The sequence below is a fragment of the Varanus komodoensis genome, unplaced genomic scaffold (genome assembly GCF_004798865.1).
Source record: "Varanus komodoensis strain SLA01 unplaced genomic scaffold, ASM479886v1 scaffold34_1, whole genome shotgun sequence".
NCBI classification, from domain to species: domain Eukaryota; kingdom Metazoa; phylum Chordata; class Lepidosauria; order Squamata; family Varanidae; genus Varanus; species Varanus komodoensis.
This window is the reverse complement of record NW_025335854.1, coordinates 6,376,754-6,397,189: the sequence shown is the minus strand read 5'-3', so window position 1 is coordinate 6,397,189 and position 20,436 is coordinate 6,376,754. Positions and strand designations below refer to the sequence as shown.

The 20,436-nt window shown below is 47.7% G+C and overlaps 1 protein-coding gene across 1 annotated transcript in view; it reads left to right on the top strand.

The window, feature by feature from the left end:
* CACNA1E (calcium voltage-gated channel subunit alpha1 E) overlaps positions 1–20,436 on the top strand; it is a 228,082-nt gene that overhangs the window by 17,990 nt on the left and 189,656 nt on the right. Inside the window, 2 exon segments of the mRNA XM_044439166.1 lie at positions 12,929–13,034; positions 14,373–14,512. Of these exon segments, the coding sequence (XP_044295101.1) occupies positions 12,929–13,034; positions 14,373–14,512 (246 nt within the window).

Genomic DNA, 20,436 nt, shown 5'->3' with positions numbered 1-20,436 from the left:
TTCGGAAAGGACACCATGACCTGACCTGACCCCAAAAGTGAAGCAAGTCATGAACTCAAAAACCTACTCAATGATCCACCAATCTGTGTCGTTGCCAGGAAAATGCTGTCTGTGGGCCACGAGGAAACTAAATTTTGGAAAAAATGAAGCTGATCTAGCTTAGTATTTCCTAAGTGCTTTTCCAAGGTGCTGACTTATGGATAACTTAAATATTTTGATAGTATTGATGCCTGCAAGCCAAAGCAGAGCTGATCTGCTTTACTTCCTCTTCACCATCACAACCCTAAATAAATTCATAGAGAACGGGCTCCATTAAGAGTCTGTTACAGCTGGCAATGCTTCCACCAAGGGCCACCATTTTTATTTCCCACAATGCCCTGGGAATAGCACTACATCGGGGGGGCATTGTGGCTAATAAAAATGGCATCCATTTGCCTAGTGAGGACACTGCTGAGGTGGGAGGCCTCAAACCTGGGAGCCACCTCCCTTAAGAGTCGGTTCCACTGAACCCAGAGCGACCTCCTGCTGAGTAACCCTGGGGTGGATGGTGCTGAGGAAGACCAAGCCATGTGCCCACACCGCCCTGCTGTGGCTCTTGCTTCTTCCAGTCTCTGGCCTGGGGGAAGCCCCTCACCACAAATGAACTGGGATTTCCGAGGAAGTTTTAGAAGCCTCAGGGGGGTTGCGTGAGTGGGTGAGGGTGATATACACACAAGAAGGTCCTAATTTAACCTCATCTCTGCCTGACCTGTTACCAGAAACCCCTGGTCACCTTCATCAAGGTCAGTTGGCAGGGAGTAGCAGCGATGGAGGCACCCTTCTCAGGTTAAGAAAGGACCATTTTCTCTTTTTGTTCATCATTTGCATTTCAGATACTTGCCTCATCTTAGTTTTTTCTTCGCTTCGGTTGCCCAGGGACACCATGGGAATATCACAGGGCTGCCCCACTGGCTCTTGTACATGTTAGCATCAATACTTCGGAACAGAGTATCTCTACTTCCATCGATTTCAGTGAGGCTCACCCCTAAGGAAGAAGGGACAGAATCATCATCTAAAGGCAAACCCCATGCCAGGGCACACAGGGCAAGACCCAACACGACGAGCTGGGGAAGGCTGGGAGAGGCAGGGCTTTTCTCTGCCTAAAGATGCTCTGCAAAGCACTTCTGAGACTTTAAAGCAGGGCCAGCGACTTTCCGCTTTCTCTCTGCCTTGAACAGGAGCTTGATCTGCAGCAAGAACAGGTGATGAAACACTTTGTTGCAGATCCTGAGGATGACTTTCCTGGCCTCCCCATCCTGTATTAACCAAATCTGGAGTGTGTGTGTCTGTATATATTTTAGCTCCGTCCTGAAGCTGATGCTGATGAGGGGGCTTGCACAATCTTACTTGTGTGTGCATCACTTAATTAAAAAAAAAAAAAAAACACAGATGGGGATGCTGAAACAGTGGAATCAAATTAAGCACTGCATCGCCTTTGCCAGAGCTGGGAGGTAATCAATGCCTCTGACAGCCGCTTGGGGTATATTGCAAACTTGCGCGACCGGGACCATGAATCCACCTGGACAAGCGTCACTGTATTAGCCACAGCGGCTCTTCCGGACCGCTCTTCGGCAGTCACTTCTTTATTTCTTCCCCTGCCTCATCACCACGGCCACGGCGAGGTCCTTGGGCAGGCAATGCCCAGCACGTGGCCACTGAGCTGAATGCAGCCCACCGGCACTCCTGCAGGGGCCATGGGCTGTCCCGGGCACGGGACGCCTGCCTCTGCGAGTCTTGCCACATGGCTGTGTGGCACCCACAGCTCTGCCTGAAGGCTGCTTTCGGTCCCTCCCCCTGCCCTTTCTGACATGGAAGGCAACCCTGCATGTGTCCTGAGCGGAACGTCTGGGGAGGGTTCAAGCCACGGGGATGGGGAAGGCAACGAGTGAGAGGAGCCATAGCTGCTTGGTCTCCCCGAGTTGCATGAGAGTTCGGACTAGTTCTCGCGGGAGTGGTGAACCTGCATCTTGGCGGGGGACGTTGGTGGTTCCTACCTGAGGGTTGACTTGGAGCTTGAAGGGAGCTGTCCAAAGTGCTGAACCGCCTCCCCTAAAGTGTCCCTCTATGGAGCATCATGGTGGACTCCTCTCAGGTGCGGAATAAAAACTGCAGTGGATAAACAAGCACCTTGTGCTTCCCTTGTGCAGGGGGTATTATTTCAAACACCATGTGGGGGCCCACGGTGGTCTTTCATTAAAAAGACCTGCTTGCCAGGGAGACGGCTGGGTGAGAATTCTTCTCCGGGACATGTTGATGTTCTTTGTTGGATAGAGATATAGATTGCAAAGCAGGGTGTTGTTTTTATACTTGCTTGTGAATTGCCTAGACAGCGTCAGCTATGGGCAGTATGGAAATGAAATTATTACTAACAGTAACAATGACAATAACAATTCCATCCTTTGGCTCCCACTGCAGTCTGCATTGGAGCTGCCCAAAGACGGCTTTGCCTCCCTGGGGGGAATTGGGCCTCTGAGGCGCATCTGCTGCACCAGGCTGAAAGGCAGCAATCTCCCCATCGCTTCTGGCCTGCCAATTATGTGGACCTGGCCAAGGCATTTTGCTGCCTGAGGCAGAGCATCAAACGGTGACCCCCCCCCCCAAAGGCTTACTACCCAAAGCTAGCCAAATTATTTGGGCACAGACCGCATTCCACCAAGACCTCTCCCCATTGCTGCCTGTAAAAATGCAATAAGAATGACGTAACCATCTTCTGCCCTTCCCGGACGCCCCAGGAGGAGCTGCTTCACTCGGCCCAAGGGGCCTGTGACTGTTCGGCCGCCTCCTTCTGCACCACCCTTCCAATCCGGTAGTCCCAAACAAAGGGACCAACAGCCTTAACTGTGCTTCCTCCCACTGCCAGCCTCTCGTCCTCTTCGTCACTGGGAAGGAAATGAGCAAAGGACAGGTGTGTTGCAGTGCTGGCTGGAATGAGTGTTGTTGCTAAGGAAACGAGTCAAATATCCCATGGAGGGAAACATGTTCAGCAAATGGGGATGACTCAAGGAGAGGCAGCCCTCTTAGGATTTCCCTGGCCGTCCTGTGCGAACAGCCAGGCCAGGGGAGAGGGCCTCGTCAGAGGGAGGCTTGTGTGGGGCTGAAGGCTGGTCTGGCAGGGAACCCTGGGGGGGGGGGGAACACGGGGGTGGGGCAAGAGGATGCATGGAGGTGGGGCTCTGGCTTCTTGCGCTGTGCGCCGAGCTGCCAGGTCCTTTGCCTGCTGCCCTGCAGAACCAGAACATGTGCTAAGGCTGGCCCAACTGATTGAGAAAAGGTGGTGCTGTCCAGCTCCATCTGCAGTGGCTGAAAGATGGGCAGTGAATCATATCGCAACACTGGCAATGGGCCACAGGGCGGCTTTGCTCAGGAAGCAGCTTCGGGAAACAGCTAAGCGGTGTTGGGGAGCCGCCACCATGGCTTCCTCCACATCCCCTAGCATGGGTCACCACGAGGCTGCCTTGCTCTGCGTAATGGCAGGGCCCACCTTGGATGTCCATTGAATGCTCTTCCATTGGGCTGGCTCTCAGCCTCCCCCTGGATGGCAAAGCTGGTGTCTTGCTGGAGATGGCAGACGAATGAGAGGAATGGGGGGAAGCCAGGGAAGGACCAGTGGGAAGGTCATGGCAAAATGCAGTTTTACTCCTCCCGGGCCTGGGTTGTGAGATGGCAGCCCTGTTCTTGTGTCTTTAGTAGTGGCCCAGTCCAGAACCACTGGGACATGTATTCTTCCCATTCACTGCTGCAGAGCGTAAGACCCTCTCACCCACTTCCGCCTTGAGCCTCGCCCTTTCCTTTCCTTCTTGCATTCTGTGGGGTGTGCCATTCACTACCTCCAGTAGGAGTGAAGGAATGGATTACAGGACATGGAGAAAATGGGCTGAATCCAGTGGGGCGCTTATGTCCTACCACTTCTCTTGTGCCCCTCCAACTCCACTGCACAAGTTCCCCCCACTTCTTGCTCTGTGGGACTTTTGTGCTTCCAGGACTACCCAAAACAAGCGCAGATCCTTGCTTCTGGAAAGAGGCAGGTCCGCAGGGCTCACCCGAAGGAAGAACAGCCATGGGTCTCCTTCCAAAAGTGAATGCTGCTGCTTACCTCTAAGCATGCTGGGAAACTCTAACTCTCCCTGGTGGAAGCATTGGTCTCACTTGTGGAAAGAAGTGGAAGGAAGGAAGGTCTCAGTTGGTCTCACTTGTGGAAGGAAATCTGCTGGGACAGAAGCGCCCTGTTGGATTGTGCCCCACGTCAGAGGAACTTCTGCATCTTTTCTGGAAATTTTGATAGCTTTCTTTCCAAGGCGCTCCATTTCAAACAGAAATGCAGGAGGTAAAGTTTTCCTGGCATGGACATAACAAATGATGGGGAAATCTTCGTGTCATTTTTGCCTTGCAGGCTATTATTAAAAGGCAATAAGCAGGGCCAGTAAAAAAGTGGCCAACCCCAATTACAACTCTGGACTTGGGAAATCTCTAGTCTCCCACTGAATCCCTATATTAACGTGCTGGTTCATCAGGCTGTCAGCAAAGCTTCTACTTTATCAAATGCTGAAATGTTTCCCAAGACCAGGATTACATAATTGGGGAAGACAGGTAGGGTCCCTAGAAAGGTAGATTTGCAGAAGGTGGGATTTCTGCAGGTGCAATTCCCTTTTCTACCCATGTATTAAAAGCTGCTCCAGGAGGGCTGGGCAGTGGTGCTTAGACTGAGAAAATGGCTTGGGTGTAAGGGGCTTAAAAATTCCTCTCCAAACATGCAGGTTGCATGTAGGATCTACTGCTCTCTTTTTAGACCAAAGCATTGTTAAGAGATCTGATTGCAAATCTGTCACATCTCTGCTAATTTTGCACTTAAGATAGCCTTGCATGGCAACAGTGTCTTTTGTTAAATTGCAAATTGTCTTGCACTGCCTTCAGTCGCTAAAAATGCACCCATATTGATATTTAAATTGAATTGATTCATTAATGGTGTAATTAGTTAAAAAGCAGGTGCTTAATCATGTTAAAAGTTTGTAATTGGTTGACAGCCATCATCTTAACATATATTACTGTAAGAGTGCAGGGTTTTCTGAGTGGAGTGTAGGAACTGAGTAGCAGAGGCAGAGAGCCGTGGCACAGTGTCGTGCCTGGCTGCAGGAGATGCAGGAGACCGGAAACGGAGACTAGCGACTCACAAGCCAAGCAGGAAAAGGAAGACTCCAAGAGTTCCCTTCCTCTCTGGGAGCCCTTTGGAAGTAGGCTAAAACCCTAGTTTTCAAGAGACTTGGCCGCCCTAATTTTAGGAATGTACACATGCAAGTGAAGATCCGCAAGTAGGACCCGCAACCATGCTTGGCCTTTTCCCAGGAACTCCACTCCACTCCACTCCACCCACCCCACAGCTTTGCTGGTACAACATTTTCCCCAAAGAGGTACTCCGCATTCTGTCTGCTCAGTCTCCATTGGGCTGTTTTGGTGTCCCTAAAGAATGTTCCTAAAGATTTTGTACATTTGCAAAAGGTGAAATTCCCTTAACCCGGCTGATCCGATTTTCTTGTGTGTGGGGTGTGCTTTTTGGCCATGCATAAATTCATACATGGGTAATGAGCTCACTATTCATACACATATGCATACAAAGGATATATAGAATTAAAAATAAAAATACAGCATTTTCATAGAGTATTTAATTGAGAAGAAAAGCAAAATAATATTGAGAGCATCTTTCCAGCTCTGCCTTCATGACTAGCTAGAAAAGATGCACCCAAGAGATGTGTTATTGCAAGAACCCCGGAAGCCCTTGTTTCTCTCTTTCAAACTGCTGTTAGTTGCTTGCTGCTTTTTGGGAAACGGAGAAGAGAGGGGGGAAAAACCACAAAACAACACCCTAAATAGGCTGCTGGCTTGAACTGAAATGTTTAGTTTCCATGCCTTTGTAGAACTTCTCTTGTTGTGGTAGACACCAGGAATTTCTGCTGTGATTCGGAAGCAGAAATAAGTCCAGATGAAATCTTGAAGCATTTTAGGGAATTACTTGAAGATTTGACTCGCTGCTCAGAGGCATTTTCAGATGACTTGAATGCTGCCTCCTCTATTTATCTCTTTATAATCCAAGCCAATTGGAAGGGGATGCAAAGAGACTGCAGGCTCAATTGGGCAAATGCATGCAGGTCATCCACGTCAGGACACCCTTGGAACAGTGAGTGCGTGGAAGATTGCCCACAAACAGGGAAACAGAAACTTGCGATTTCTCTGCTCCTGGAAGGGAAGTAACAATTTTATATGAATTCTGTCTTCCAGCATTGCACTGCTTGGATGGACCGGGGGACAAATCGAATTTGTGTGGCTTGTTCCACTTCAGGAACGTGCAAACCCTTCTAAACAGAGGCATGTGAAAAGCAGGGATCGGTCTGCTTATATCGGTAGACTATAACAAGAAATACAACCTCTTTCATGCATTTAAGTTTTCAGCTCTCACATACTTGTTTGAGTTCTTGCTAAGAGAATTCTAAAGAATCACAGAACCATAGGATAGTAAACTGGAAGGGTCCGATCCTCTGCATATCGCAGGCCTCCGAGTTAAAACATCCGTAACAGGTGGCTCTCCAGCTGCGTCTTGGATGCCTCCAGTGTGGGAGAGCCCATGACCTTCCTAGGCCAATGGTTCCATTGTCGCATTGCTCAAGCAGCCAGAATCTGGTTTCTTGCAGCTTGAGCTCATGTCCTGCACTCTGGGAAGATCAAGAAGAGATCCTGCCCTCCTCTGTGTGACAATTTTTCAAGTGCTTGAAGAGTGCTATCATATCTCTAGCACTGCAGTTTGTTGCCCATGCTAAGAACATTAGTATATCCACATTGAAGACCATGTGCTTTTCAGCCTAACTTTCTTCCTATATTTTTGGAAGATTATTATTGGGCATAAGCAAAGCTGCTCTCTCTGTTGTGGTTCATAAGTCTTTGTCCATTGTTATCCCTGAGTTTACTCCTCGGTTCCCTGATGGTGTCAGTTGAAAGATCTTCTGGTCCATTTTTTTATGTTGCGGCCAAATGTGCTCTTCATGAAGAAGTGGAAAAGTCAAGGAACATGGCAGATCCAGTGCTGACGGATTCCAAAGAGTAATGGCTGGGATTTTACAGCCATGTTCTTTTAGGTGAGAGATGAGCTAGAAGCTTATTGCACTCTATGGGGGCCTGAGGCCCTGCTAGTGTTATCCAGAGCCCTGCGCAGATTCCTTGCACTGTGACTTTCCTTTGCACCGTGAGATAAGCAAGAGCAAGGCCAGTTTTGACCAAGTCACTGCAGATGATTGGCTTTCTGTACTCTGTACACATGGCCACCACATACGTACCTCTGGCTAGCTGGAGGCAGCCTCACTGGCTGTGTGCCAAGATTCAAATTGCTTTGATTGTGGGAGAGGTCCCACACTGTGGACACGCAAGCGGGGCTACTGATTAGGCAATGCAGGGTATCAGAAATTAAGTTCCTTCCGGGTCATGACAAGGTTCCTCATCTGTGAGGCAAGAAATCTGGTCATTCTTTGACAAGCAAGATGCTTGCTTGCATAACCAGAACGGGCCTTTCAACCTGAGAAAGAGCATTAAGAAATGTCAGTAAAGGGCACTGCTATGATGGCCCTGTCCTTTGTTTACTTCTGAAAATGGCTCCTCCAAGCTCTACATTGTACTACTGTCAATGATTAAATTTTTTAAAATCCTGTTTATTTTTGCTTCTGGGTGCATCGTCACTCCAATTTTATGTTGGTTCCAGTTGACCACTGTAACCATTATGACTTCTTTGAAGGAATCCTGGAAGGAGGAAATGATTTTTGTTTAGAGGTTTCCCACTCCCAGGATTTCCTTTTAAACCAAGAGCAAATTATGAGTTTAGGCAGGCCACTGTGTCCTCTTGCTTTTCTGGCCCATCCCAAAGGCAGGGACTCTGTTTCTCTTAAGAAGAGGACTGGTGCAAACACTGGAGTTTGGCCTCATCTAGTGGGCATACGGTTAGGGGCTCACAGGTTGGATACATTTGCCTGTGTGTTCCTTTATTACATCTGCTGTAAGCTGCCTTGAAGTTCTTTCCAGTGGAAGCAGGGTATAAATCTTTTAAACCAACAAATATTTTTAAAACGCAGTTTAACATTGCCATGTAGGCAAGGAAGGCAAAAATGGCAACGTACTTGGTCCCCATGAGGGATGGATGTGCAAAAGACCAAACAGAAGACCAGCACACTGTGATTGGGTGTCCTTTGAGGACAGCAAATTAACCATATGCTTAATGGGTGATTAAAGAAAGTCCTGGCCAAATGCCACCAAGAACATAAAGAGACAGAACCCCTGGACAGCCGGCCAGTTTAGTATTTGCATCACCAGGAGTGCCTGGCCAGTGTTATTAGAGGCAACAGAATCATGAAACCATAGAAGAGTAGAGTTGGAAGGGGCCATGAAGGCCATCAGGTCCACCCCCTGCTGTTGCAGGACACCACGTCACCCCACCCCACTCGGAGGGCTGCCCAGGTTCTTCTTCCATGGCTCCAGTGTGGGAGAGCCCCCCCACCTCTCCAGGCAGCTGGCTCCAGTGTCGCATTGCTCTGACAGTGAGGAAGCTTTTCCTGATGTCCAGCCTGAATCTGGCTTGTCACAACTTGATTATTAAGAAAGTTGTCTTAGGAACAAGAGGGAACCCCTCTGCATCCCCAAGTCAGTCAAGTTCACAAGACTAGTCTGTCCCAGAACACTTTCAGCGCTTCTGTGGGCGAAGGTGAAATCCTTATTTGCTGCTGCCTCTTACTCCCCAAATCTCTTGCTGATCTGATAGCCACACACTGGAAACCAAATGGGAGGTGACACGAGAGGCAGGATTTCAAGAGCGCAGCATGTTACGTCATTACTTAGATCTCAGTTCCCAAGGAAGCAAGTATCTCATCAAAGCTCAGGTGAATCAGCAGGCTCGCTTGACCTTTGCGGTGAGTCCGGCACTGCAGCTCACAGACACGCCTCAACGAGACATTTGCCAGATCGAGCCACGGCCTCACTCCTCCTGCACGCGTCAGGCTCCTTCACACGCGTGTGGGGGAGTCCGTCTTGGAGGAACATGGCTTTTTATTTGGGCATGGAGGACTTCAGTCATCAAACAGAATGTACGGATGCCTTTCTGCACGGATCAAGCGAAACTGCTTCAGAAACTCGGTGAGAGTGACAGGCCAGTGAGAGTCCTCCAGAGCCGTCTTTTCACCATATAAAGGGAAATATTTGTTTGCTGGAGAGCGGCAGGGATTGCTATCAGACGGCATTTAGAGTAAATGTCAGAAGAGCCCCGGGCAGCTTCTGTAAACATTCTGTTTCCACAGTGACCAGCCGGATACCCCGAGGGCACGGCATGAGCGTAATGATCCCTCCCTCATCTCCCCCAGCAACAGGCATCCACAGGTAGAACCGGAAGCAACAGGTAGCCACCATGGCTAATAGCCCCTGAGAGCCTTATTTGCCACGAATTAGTCCAATCTTCTTTTAAAGCTCTCCAGACTGATGGCCATCACCACTTCTTGAGGTAGTGAAGTCCATCATTTACCTATGAGTAAAGCCACACACTTGGGAGAAGACAATCATGCTCGGGAAGGTTGTAGGCAGAAGAAGAAAAGGAGGACCAAATACGAGATGGATGGACTCCAGGATGGAGCCTGAATTTACAGGAGCTGAGCAGGGCTGTTTAGGACAGGACAAAACAACGTTCTTTACAGGTCTGACTTGTTGAAGGCTGCAGCTTGGGATCAAAAGTTCTGTGCGTCTGTTTTAAATAAGCAGGAATGCAACTTCCTTCCTTCCCAAAAGTGTATTGAAAGAAAACTTACAGACATGTTGATTTATGCCATTTCCAAAATCAGGAGTTAGTGGGAGGGTGACTGACTTCCACTGTGATTTGCACATGGAGTATTAGTTTTGGGTAACAGATCCTGAATACCACTTTTAGCTAGAAAAGCAACTTTAGATGGTAGGAATTTAGAATCTGCAAGATGGGCAGATTTGATTCCTTTTCTTCTTTTCAGATCTTTTTTTTCTAAGAGAGTACTGAACATACACACAAATATGCCATCATGGTTTATTTATTTAGAACATGTCTATGCCGCCCCATTTGTAAAAAGCCTCGGGGCGGCTTACAAAACAAATAAACAATTATACAATTACCTTAAAAATCCGGAGACATCTCGGCACAGATATAAAATCAATAAATACAATCAACAATTAAAATAATGTTTAAATAAAAAGGTCGCATCAAATTATAAATAATAAATGGATAAATAAACAAATAAATAACATTATTATTTTCCAGTGTACTTTCTCCACTTTTAATTTAACCTTTGTTTATTTTTAAATGAAAAACAAACGTTGAAACTCTGTTGCATACATCAGTATATACAATTTAATAAGGTTCCTAATTGCCAGCACCCCCTTTAACTGGTCATTGAATTCTTATGTTGGAAGGTCCCAGAATTCTACTTTTTCCCATAGTCTGTAATTATTTGCGGAGGGTATTGAAAGGACTTGCTCTAGGAACCGGTACGGCTAGATCAGCAATCATGAAAGCCTCGTCTTAATGTTAACCAGCTTGCCTTTTCCTTAGCTTGCCTTTCTTCTACATTCTAACCCTCTTCCCAAAGTAGTGCCATCGACCAGGAACCTCGGGGAAATGTCTGGGAGCAGCGTAAGTGCCCCCTCCATGCTGATCCCCCTCCTTGCTCCCCGCTGTCTGAACCCATGCGTTTGTTTCCCTTGATGTCTGACCCTGTTTAATGGGATGTCAGATTCCTCCAATTCTTCTATAGAAAATAAATGAGCCATTGCTTTATCTTTGTGGGAGGAAATCGTCTGTGGTCTATCAGCGTGAGCATGGGAGGAAGAGATTGGGGAGGTATCTAGCGCACCCCACATTCTGTTGCTGCAATGGCTACTGGGGTGGGGTGATGGTGGAAGGTTTGCCTGGAGTGCCCCCCTTTGCCGTGCAACCCCCCCCCCCCCACTGAAGAGACAGGAACAGGAACAGGAAAGAGGGGGAAACAGCCTTCAGCACATGGGCATGTTCACATTCTTGCATGAGGCTGGTTTTCAGTTCTCTTTCAAGAATCTGGCAGAAATTTTGTAAAGCCCCGGAAGCTCCAGAGAGCCAGACACCTGCTCACGGCACTGGGCATCAGAAGCATGAGACTTGCAAGCTGAAAAAAGAGGCACCCCCCAGCCAAGATGGCAGGCGATCAGGAGGAACCAATGGCATCTCATTTCCTCGAAGCCCAGAGCAGGCTTAGGTTGTGAAGCAGTTGCTTTTCTTTTGACTCTGTCAAACCATCCAACGTGTTTGGGTGAATTTGGGGACCCAGGACCCTGGATCTAGATGTGGGTTAGACTGCTCTGGCTCCCAACCTGGAACTGGGCACCTGGAGAACACGCCTGTGTGGATGCGGTGGGAGAGACCTTTCCCTCTCCTGCCGATGTTCGCTCTGCCACGTATGCACACGCTTGTCCCGCCATCTTGGTTTGGACAGTGTGCCATTGCTATGCCTGCGGTTCAGGTCTGGCGATTCACCAAGGGTTTTGGGAACACTGTCCAGCCCGGTGCAAGAAACCATTCTGGTTTGGACTAGTCTTAAAGTTTGTTGAAGCTCTGTTGGAACATGTAGAAAGGGGGCAAGAGACTGCGGACTGAAACGTGCAAGGCTGGGCTTGAGGTGGGTGTGAAAGGGACAAGCCGTGATACACACTGAGGAAAAGGGAGACAGGTTGGAGAAGATCGAAAACCTGGCAATTTTGACATGAAGAGCTTAATTGTTTGAAAGATTGTTTCAGCCTTGCCTAAATGCCCTTGACAACTCTAACTGCCACTTTAAAGTCAATCTCCTCCTACACACCTATTCGGAAAGTGGAGCTCTGTGGCACGTAATATTAATAACAACAATAATAATCACATTTCTCAGCTTTCTAGGGCATTTCCACCAATGCACACCCTCAAGCGACAATCAAACCGCCAATGGCGGAAGGTGACGGATTGGTCTTTTCAGGAGCTCATGCAGAAGCGCTTAGTTTAAGCCTCTTGCATCCCAGCAGGATGGAATGAATAGGGCTGTGGGGGGGCAGGGGGGGGGGCTGGTCTTCAGACAGCAATGAGCCAGGCCTAGCTGAATGAGTGCTTTATGTTGCTGAATTGCCTAGAGAGGCTGGCAAGTTTAAAAGCCCGGGCCCAAGGAGATTTTGCACACTCTCTGAACCTGTGTTTACAGAAACTTAGTCTAGAGCTTCTTGGTTGCAACTTGAGTTTGGTTTTTTTGGGCAGGGGGGGGTTGCATTTTTATCCCAGCCTTCTTCTAAGGACTTCCAGGCTGCCCATGTGGAATTATCCCATTTCCTTCTCACAATAATCCTATAAACTTTACAGCTCTGCAAATATTTAAACCTTGATCTTATGCACTTTGTCTTGCTACCTGTCAGGAGTTTTCTTGTAGAACTGGGAACTGCTGCAGTTGTTTGCCATAGAATCATAGAATACATAGTAAAGTTGGAAGGGGCCATGAAGGCCATCAGTCCAACCCCTGCTGTTGTAGGACACCAAGTTGCACCATCCCACTCAGGTGGCTGCCCAGTTTCTTTTTGAATTTACTTTTTGTCAATCGTAAGGAACACGTATCTGTAGAAATATGGCTGCCAGGGCACTTGGATTATTTCTTCCATCTTTTTGGAGTGTGCCCATGTGCTGCTCCACAGATATGAAGACTTTCTTTCTGCCCCGGGTGTCCGTTTGTGCACAAAACAGAGAAAGTAGTGAATGCTCTCTGAATGACAAGGGGTGTGAGGGAGTGAATGAGTCTAGAAGCCCATGAATCGAAACGCATGTTCCACTTCTGTTCCTGTCTTCCTTAACTTTGTCCTGCACTCCTTTCGAATACATGATTCTGGCAACCATCATTGCGAACTGCATCGTTCTGGCCCTGGAGCAGCATCTTCCCGAGGATGACAAGACGCCCATGTCGCGGAGACTAGTAAGTTGACCTGGCCTGTTTGTTCTTGTGGATTCCCTTTCCCTCGGCTCCTGCACACTTTCCATCTCAAGCACGGATGTGTTCCTGGGTCCCAGTGGCAAGCTGGATGCCTGACAGGAAAATCCAACAGGCTGTTCCTTTGGGCATGGGAACTGTGATCCCGATTTCTTTCAGCAGGAGTTGAGGGTGGTGTCTCCATAGTTCAAGAATATTTGTCTGAATTGGAGCTTTCCAGACCTCCTCCAGTGGGCACAAGAGTCCTTCTATGATCAGGTGCTATTTCTGTTGTGCTTCAGCTCAGCTCTAGGGGGCTTTTTGTTGACCACAACTTCTGGGTTCATAGAATGGTGACCTTCTTCATTGCACCTGAGTTCAATGAGTGCAAGTACCTGAGAGGTTTTGGAAGTGGGTGTTAAGGAATTTGGAATTCCACCCAAAATGGAATTTATGGTGAATTGGATGGTCTTTGTTCAGGCAAATTTTGAGGGAATCTGACAACATTAAACTAGCAACCTTTCTTGGAAAGGATGGAGACGTGGTTTTCACACCTTCCCAGAAGCGCTCAAGCAGCTCACCAGTGAGATGGAGCTTGGGGGGCTTAAAATAATATTGATTGAGTTGGGGGGGGGGGCCTCTGAAGCATTATTGTGTTTGGAAATCTAGGGCAGGTGCCTTCAGAGTACTGAAGGGGTGTAATGCCAAAGCATTTCATAGCTGGCTACCAGATACTTGTTGTACCTGGACTTCATGTGCATATGGGTGTTTGGAGATCTGCATGCGCATGGTCCCAGTTTGGAAGGGACTTGGTTCCATTGTTTTTTGGAATGGTCCCAGCCATCTCCCTGGACTCTTTCTCAGGCTTGTCCTGCTTGAGAGGGAGATCCAAGACTCTCCCAGGCAGTGAGAGGGGAAGCCAGTCTAGTTCCTAGAATATTTTGGGAACACCTATTGCTGCGTTCTTTACTAGGCTGGAATTCCGTGGATAGGGCATGAAGGGCCTTGCTACAGGGAAAGTCAGCCACACCTAAGTCCTGCTGGGATTAAAAGGATGAGTCAGATGAAATGGATTTAAGCCCCATCAGTTCAACAGGCTTATAAGTGGTGAATGTCTTCTGGACTGAATGTGTGGGATTATGAGTTAGCACAATAGTTTATCTCAGTTTAGGAAAGCATCTAAAGCTCAAATCCACCTTCTTGGCAGTAAGCCGAGTGGAGCTAGCTTCTCAATACGCCCTTCTAGGATCAGAATCCAAAATGCTATTTTGGATTTCCCCAAATTTATCCTGGATCTTTCCTGATTCCCTTTTTCTGACCTGTTGGTTTGCTCTCTTCCTGTAGGAGAAGACAGAACCTTATTTCATTGGGATTTTTTGCTTTGAAGCTGGCATTAAAATAGTTGCGTTGGGATTCGTTTTCCACAAGGGTTCATATCTACGAAATGGATGGAATGTCATGGATTTCATTGTGGTCCTGAGTGGGTAAGTTCTTCTTGACATTTTTTGTGGGGAAATGGTAGATGGTGTTAAAGTCTTCTGATATGTCCTTTGAATGTGACAGAAGGAAGGAGGTGGGTGGGGAGAAGCTTCTCTGGTTTTCCCTGGAAAATCCAAGTTGCCCACATGGGTAGCACAGAAGTAGAAGAGGAAAAGGCCTCTTGGGTGACTTGATTTGTGTGTTTCGTGCTCACAGTTATTGGCCTGCACAAAGCTACGGCTGAGTTGAATTCTGGTGGCAGTCATGTTAATTCAGCAGAAGAATTTTCATTAGGAATATGTTGTTTTCTGTGAAAACAGCCACTTTTCAAGGAAAAGGGGGGGGGAATCTGGAGTGGAGAGAAGAGAGCAGCTTAATGTTCTGTCTATCCATCCCTTCTTTGTACAAAATCTCTCCTCGGGCCAGTTTCTTACCATTAACATGGAGTTCCGAAAAATAGGTTTGTGAGGTTCACTTCTTTCACCACTTCTCAGTGCCAAGCATCTTCTTCTGAAGCATTTTTCCATTGAATAATCTAAACTGAAAAAGAGGTTCTGGTACATGGTATCTTTGAGTTCTGTGTAACAAGGTTCATTTTAAAATTCTTTAAGATGGCCTAAAATTTGTTCTCAAAATGGTCATGCTGATGGTTAGGACCCCCAGAATATGGAATGGGCTTTCACAGGAGGTGGCTGAAGTCCCATCGGTGCGGGTGTTCAAGGATAGGCTGGACATGCGCATGGCAGGCATGTCACGAGTGGAGCCAAGTGGAGCCGGGGGTCAGACTAGATGGCCCAGGAGACCCCTTCTGACTTGCTCAGTTTCTCTGTTCCTATGCCTTTAATAGTTGGAAAAAGTGTAGCCTCAGCACACTAACCATTTATTATGTCTTTATCAATCTCAAATACTTACTGTATATTCTGCCCTTTGTTATCAAATCACATGGAAGTGTGCAAAATTCATTAGAACACATTAAAATAAGGCCATACCTTGGGAGATGCTGCAGGTTTGGCTCCAGAGCACTGTAATAAAGCGAATATCTCAAGAAAGCAAGTCACACTCTTTTCTTTTTTTTTGTTTCCCAGTGCATCTAAAATATACTTTTACACTATAGTGTAGTCTATTAAGCGTGCAATAGCATTAGGTCTTTAAAAAGCCCAAGGTGCATACCTGAATTAAAAATACTTCATTGGTAAAAATTCTAACCATCATCTGAACCTTCAGTGATTCATAATCTTTTTGCTGGTGGACCGTTTGGTCTTGAAGTCTGCCAACTCATCGGGATGGTGGTTGCTGAAAGGTCCGGTGGCTGTGGCAATTTCTTCAAAACAGACAACAGTGAAGTTTGCTGCATTGATCGACTCCTCCTTTCATGAAGGAGTTTTCTGTAGCACACGGTGCTGTTTGGCTCTGTGCAGAATGAAACCTTGCTTTGCAGATTTGGTGTGTATGCACCTGATTATGAAATTATCTGATATTTGCTGTCCGAATTCTATGGGTGTATGAGTGGAGAGGAACCCACCCATAAACTGTATAATCTGCAGAGGGCTGGCTCATGTCCCAGGGTTCAAATATAGAACCTGCATCATTTATCATTGTCCCTGGCATCCCAAGTAAAGTTCAAACTGGGTTTAATTTACAACAAAAGGGCACATTTATCCTTTCATGCACAAGGAGAGAGAAGATGTTACAAGCTGTAATAAACTGAGTTACTTCATATTTTAATGTTGCGTTCCTGTCTGGAGAAAAAAACCCCTTGTCTCCAACTGTCTTGGTAGAGCCAGTGTGGTGTAGTGGTTAAGAGCATGGGACTGGGACTCAGACGACCTGGGTTCTGGTCCCCGCTCAGCCATGGAGCCAACTGGGTGACTTTGGGCCAGTCACAGACTCTCAGCCCAACCTACCTCACAGGGTTGCTGTTGTGGGGATAAGATGGAGGAGGAGATGTAAGCTGCCTTGAGCCCTTTGTAGGAAAAAGGCAGGATATAAATCAATCAATCAATCAATCAATCATTCATGTAGCCAGGACTGCCATCCACAGCTCTGGGCTTGGCTTACCAGCCAGCCAAATTTTGCGATCCTCACCAACTCCATCTGTTCCACAGGCTTCTACACATCCTGGAAAAGGACTGTGGAAGCAAAAGAGATTAGCTCTCCCGGTCATTAGTCATGGGAATTAGGAGAATTTTCCCTTTCCTGTGTGTCTATGTGTGTGCACAAGTTGGACCTGTGAGGCAGGATCACCCCATTAGAAAGGGTTGGTAGAATGAGGAGGTGCACCCAAGACTGCAAGCAGGTTGATGGATTCTCATAGAAGATTCTGGACAATCTGTGCTTGCTGGAAAACTAGAAAGACAAGAAATTGAGGGAGGAGCCATGGCTTGGTTGTGGCACGCATGCTTTGCATACAGAAGGTCTGCGGTTCAGTTCCTCACATTTCTGGTCTGAAAGGTCCCAGGAAAGCAGGGATGGAAATGGCCTCTAGCTGAGATGTTGCATCACCAGGGCCAGCCAGAGTAGCACGGTCCAGGGCTGGAAGGGGCAGCCCGAATAAGCTTGCTTTTGTTTTGAATGTGTCAAGGGCATGAAATTGGAATTCCCATAAGAGCTTTCTCAATCAGCCCTCCGAAGTTGCTAGGCTTTGAAAAAATGTTTGCGAGCTTGTCGGGGGCTGGCACAGGGCTGCATTTCTGTGCCAGATCCCACCTTCTCTGCCAGCTGATCCGGGTTCCAGGGGAAGATGCTGCGTCCCATCCCTTCTGTGCCAGTCGTCTTCAGGCCTGTGTGCCGTTCTGGCACTTGAAGACAGACCTGCATGACTGTCTTCATCCTGGCATGACTGATGGCGGCTTTCTCCGCCTCTCCTGCTTGCGTCACTCTTGGAGGGGTGAGGCTGCTTGGTCCTCAGTGTCCGAGGATGAGCCCCACAAGCTTAGCAGCCTCGAGGAAGGATGGGTTGTTGCCAGCCAAGCCAGTGGTGCGGCACACTTCCGATCCCCCAGCAGGGGATGTTGCCAAGTGGCTGAAGGGAGTGGAGGGACGGAGGGGGCTGGCTCACTCAGCTGGAGGGCGGAAGTGCCTGAGATACTTCTGGCCCCAACTCAGCTAGTTTCCTGCCACTAGACACAGCCGAGTGGCGTCCTCAGCCCATAGATCTGAGGCATCCTGAAATGTTGCTACTTTTATTTTATATGATTATTTACCGCTTGCGAGATTTTCTGCATATGTTGAACACATTTGCCTGACTTTTGGTCTTCTGTGCCTTGACCTGGGGATGCGAGCAGCTGGGACAGCAAAATGTCTTTGGATCATGGAAAGAAACCCATCATATGCTTTATGCTCTTGGAGAGCATGTGTTTTGCTCTCTGCCCTCCCAGTCGAATAGGTTTTGCTGTTTTACCATGTGCCCGGCTATTAGGAAAGAAGCTAAGCTGAATTTTATCAAGCTTAATTAGGTTATTAGGTTTCTGGCTTATGCTTGATGGAGGTAAACAATGCCTAATGTAGGGGGTGCATTAAGGGCCAGATGGCTGTGTCCGCACATTGGTGGCGCATGGGAGGGGATGTTGCTGGCTATTTGGATTCTGTGTGAACAGTACTATCTCTTTATACAATATCGTGCATATTCTGCTATGGGCCTACGTACAGGTAGTCGGGGACGATTATGTAACACTCATATTGCAAAATGTTTGAAAGGCATCCATCCAAGGAAGGAGAGGCAGAACGCACCCTTCCTTCCTGTGACTCTGGGCACCGTTGATGCGTGTGTGTGAGCAAGCGACTGAGCAATTTTCGTTTCAGGCAGTGCAGCTTTGGATCTGGGCTGAAGGGTTTCTGCAGCATATGCAACCTACTTAGACCAGTTCTAAGCGCCGGCTCTGTGATATATTTGACGTACCGATAAATCTAGGGAAGAAAGAACAAGGGGTAACTGAGCTGGCCAGAATTCTCCAAACTTCAGAGCTTGGTTCGACTTTCTCTGTTTCTCCTTTCTAACCTGCTTTTCAGTTAGTTTAAATGGGAAAAGTGTGCACTTTCCACCCTATTTAAGTGTTCGTTTTTAAAAGTACACGCTTTCCCTCACTGACTAAAATATGGAAATGTAAATTTTCAACAGTGGGCATTTTTAAAATGCATGCCTTAAATAGAGCTTTTTAAAAAATCTGCCTGTTTAAAATTCTGCATTTGCAAACATGAATTCAGGAATTTGCACAGAAGGTTGCACTCCTGTTGGCACTTGTGGTTGTGAAGAGGGCATGTCTGGATGATTAGCAAATTGAAATGAAATTCTTGTACTTGTGGCCCCGTTGGATCCTGCGCTAGCTTTAACATACCTGCTTCTGAATGGACTTGGTTAAGTAGAAACTGCATGCTTCTGAAATTCAGTTGTGCAACTGGGCAGAAGCAGTTATTTGGCTTTGTGTGTCCATAAATGTTAAGAATATTCCTAATTACCAATTTGTTTTATTCTTCATAAGCTGAGCTGCTGACCCAGGCATGTGGTGGGTTTGGCAGATATTTCTCCGTCAAAAGCCAGAAGGTGCATTTGATGACAGATTTTTCCAGGGTAGCAACATGAAAGGGGTGGAGTGTCCCAGCGGTGACACCCCGTGCTCCACCTCAGAGCCAGGCATTTCGATAGTGTCAGAACTGCAGAAGTGACCTCTTTGCAGCTCCAGCTGGGTTCTGCTTGGGTACCACTTATTCTCTTCTTTTTCCTTTTAATCCACCTCCTTCTTCCCAGGAGGTTGCAGGGCGCAGCCAGCCAGATTTGGAGCAAGTATGTATTTCAGCAAGGCACCAGACCTAGTCCTTACAGCCCTGCTCTTCCTGACTCTCAAACAGGGTCCTGACTGCTTTTGCAATTCCCCTTTCTTAAATAAGAGCCAGTCGGTTGCCTTATGCAAAGGCCATTTTGAAGGCACAAAGCGTGCGTGTATGTGAAAGAGACAGAGACAGGGGAGAGAGAGAGAGAGAGAGAGAGAGAGAGAGAGAGAGAGAGAGAGCGCGCTGTGACTAAGTAAAGAAACAAGCACTGGGAGAGGAGATATTATTTTCCCCTGCTGTTAATTAAACAAAGACAACTGTATTTCCAATGCAACTCGAAACTGGTCAAAGTTTGCAAGTCAAATAATTAGCAATCACTGAGTGGGATCAAATATGTAAAGGCATTAGTTTCTAATTAACATAATTATCAACATTAGAAAGTTGTCTCTTAAGCATGCGTGCAGTCTTGGCATTCATTGTTTGCGGGAAATAGGACAGTATATTAGAGATGACTCTAATTAGCATCCTTTGCTTCCTGTCTCAGCGGGAGAGATGTCTGAGAAATGGGCAGCCCTGTAAAACTGGATCCTTCTAGTCCTACAGGATTGGGAGTGGGGGCGGCCCTTCACCCCCCAGGCAATGGGGGAAGCTGCAGAGGGCTGCAGTGCATCCAAGCAAGCAGTTGCGGCAAAGGGGTGAAGAGGGCAGGCTCTGCATTCAGACATGAAGTTGCTGGAGAGTTTCGGGAAGTGGTGACCTCAGGTGCCCCATCGTTACGTTGGGATCATGGCCGGGAAGGGGTTCTCCCTGACATCCTGGCGTGTTTCCTTCTGCAGTCTCTCCAGCTCCCAGGACAGAATCCCACCTGGAAGTGCAGAGGTCCACGATGGAGCACCCAGGAGGAGGGATCTCCAGGGCAACGGGATAGAAGGGGAACAGAGAGATTGCCCACTGCATCAGCAAGTGGGAGTTAAGGGAGCTCGAGGGATACAGGGAGGGAGCCGCACGAAAGCCGGTCGCCCTGTGAAGCCCCCGAGCAGACAAGAAGCCCGTGAGTGAGGGGCCTGCTGGGGTGTCCTTGGCAAGGAAATCACGGGGTTGCGGAACAGTGAGGAGGACCCTGGCCTTAAAGAAGGTCCGACCCTGTCGGGAGAGGAGGGAT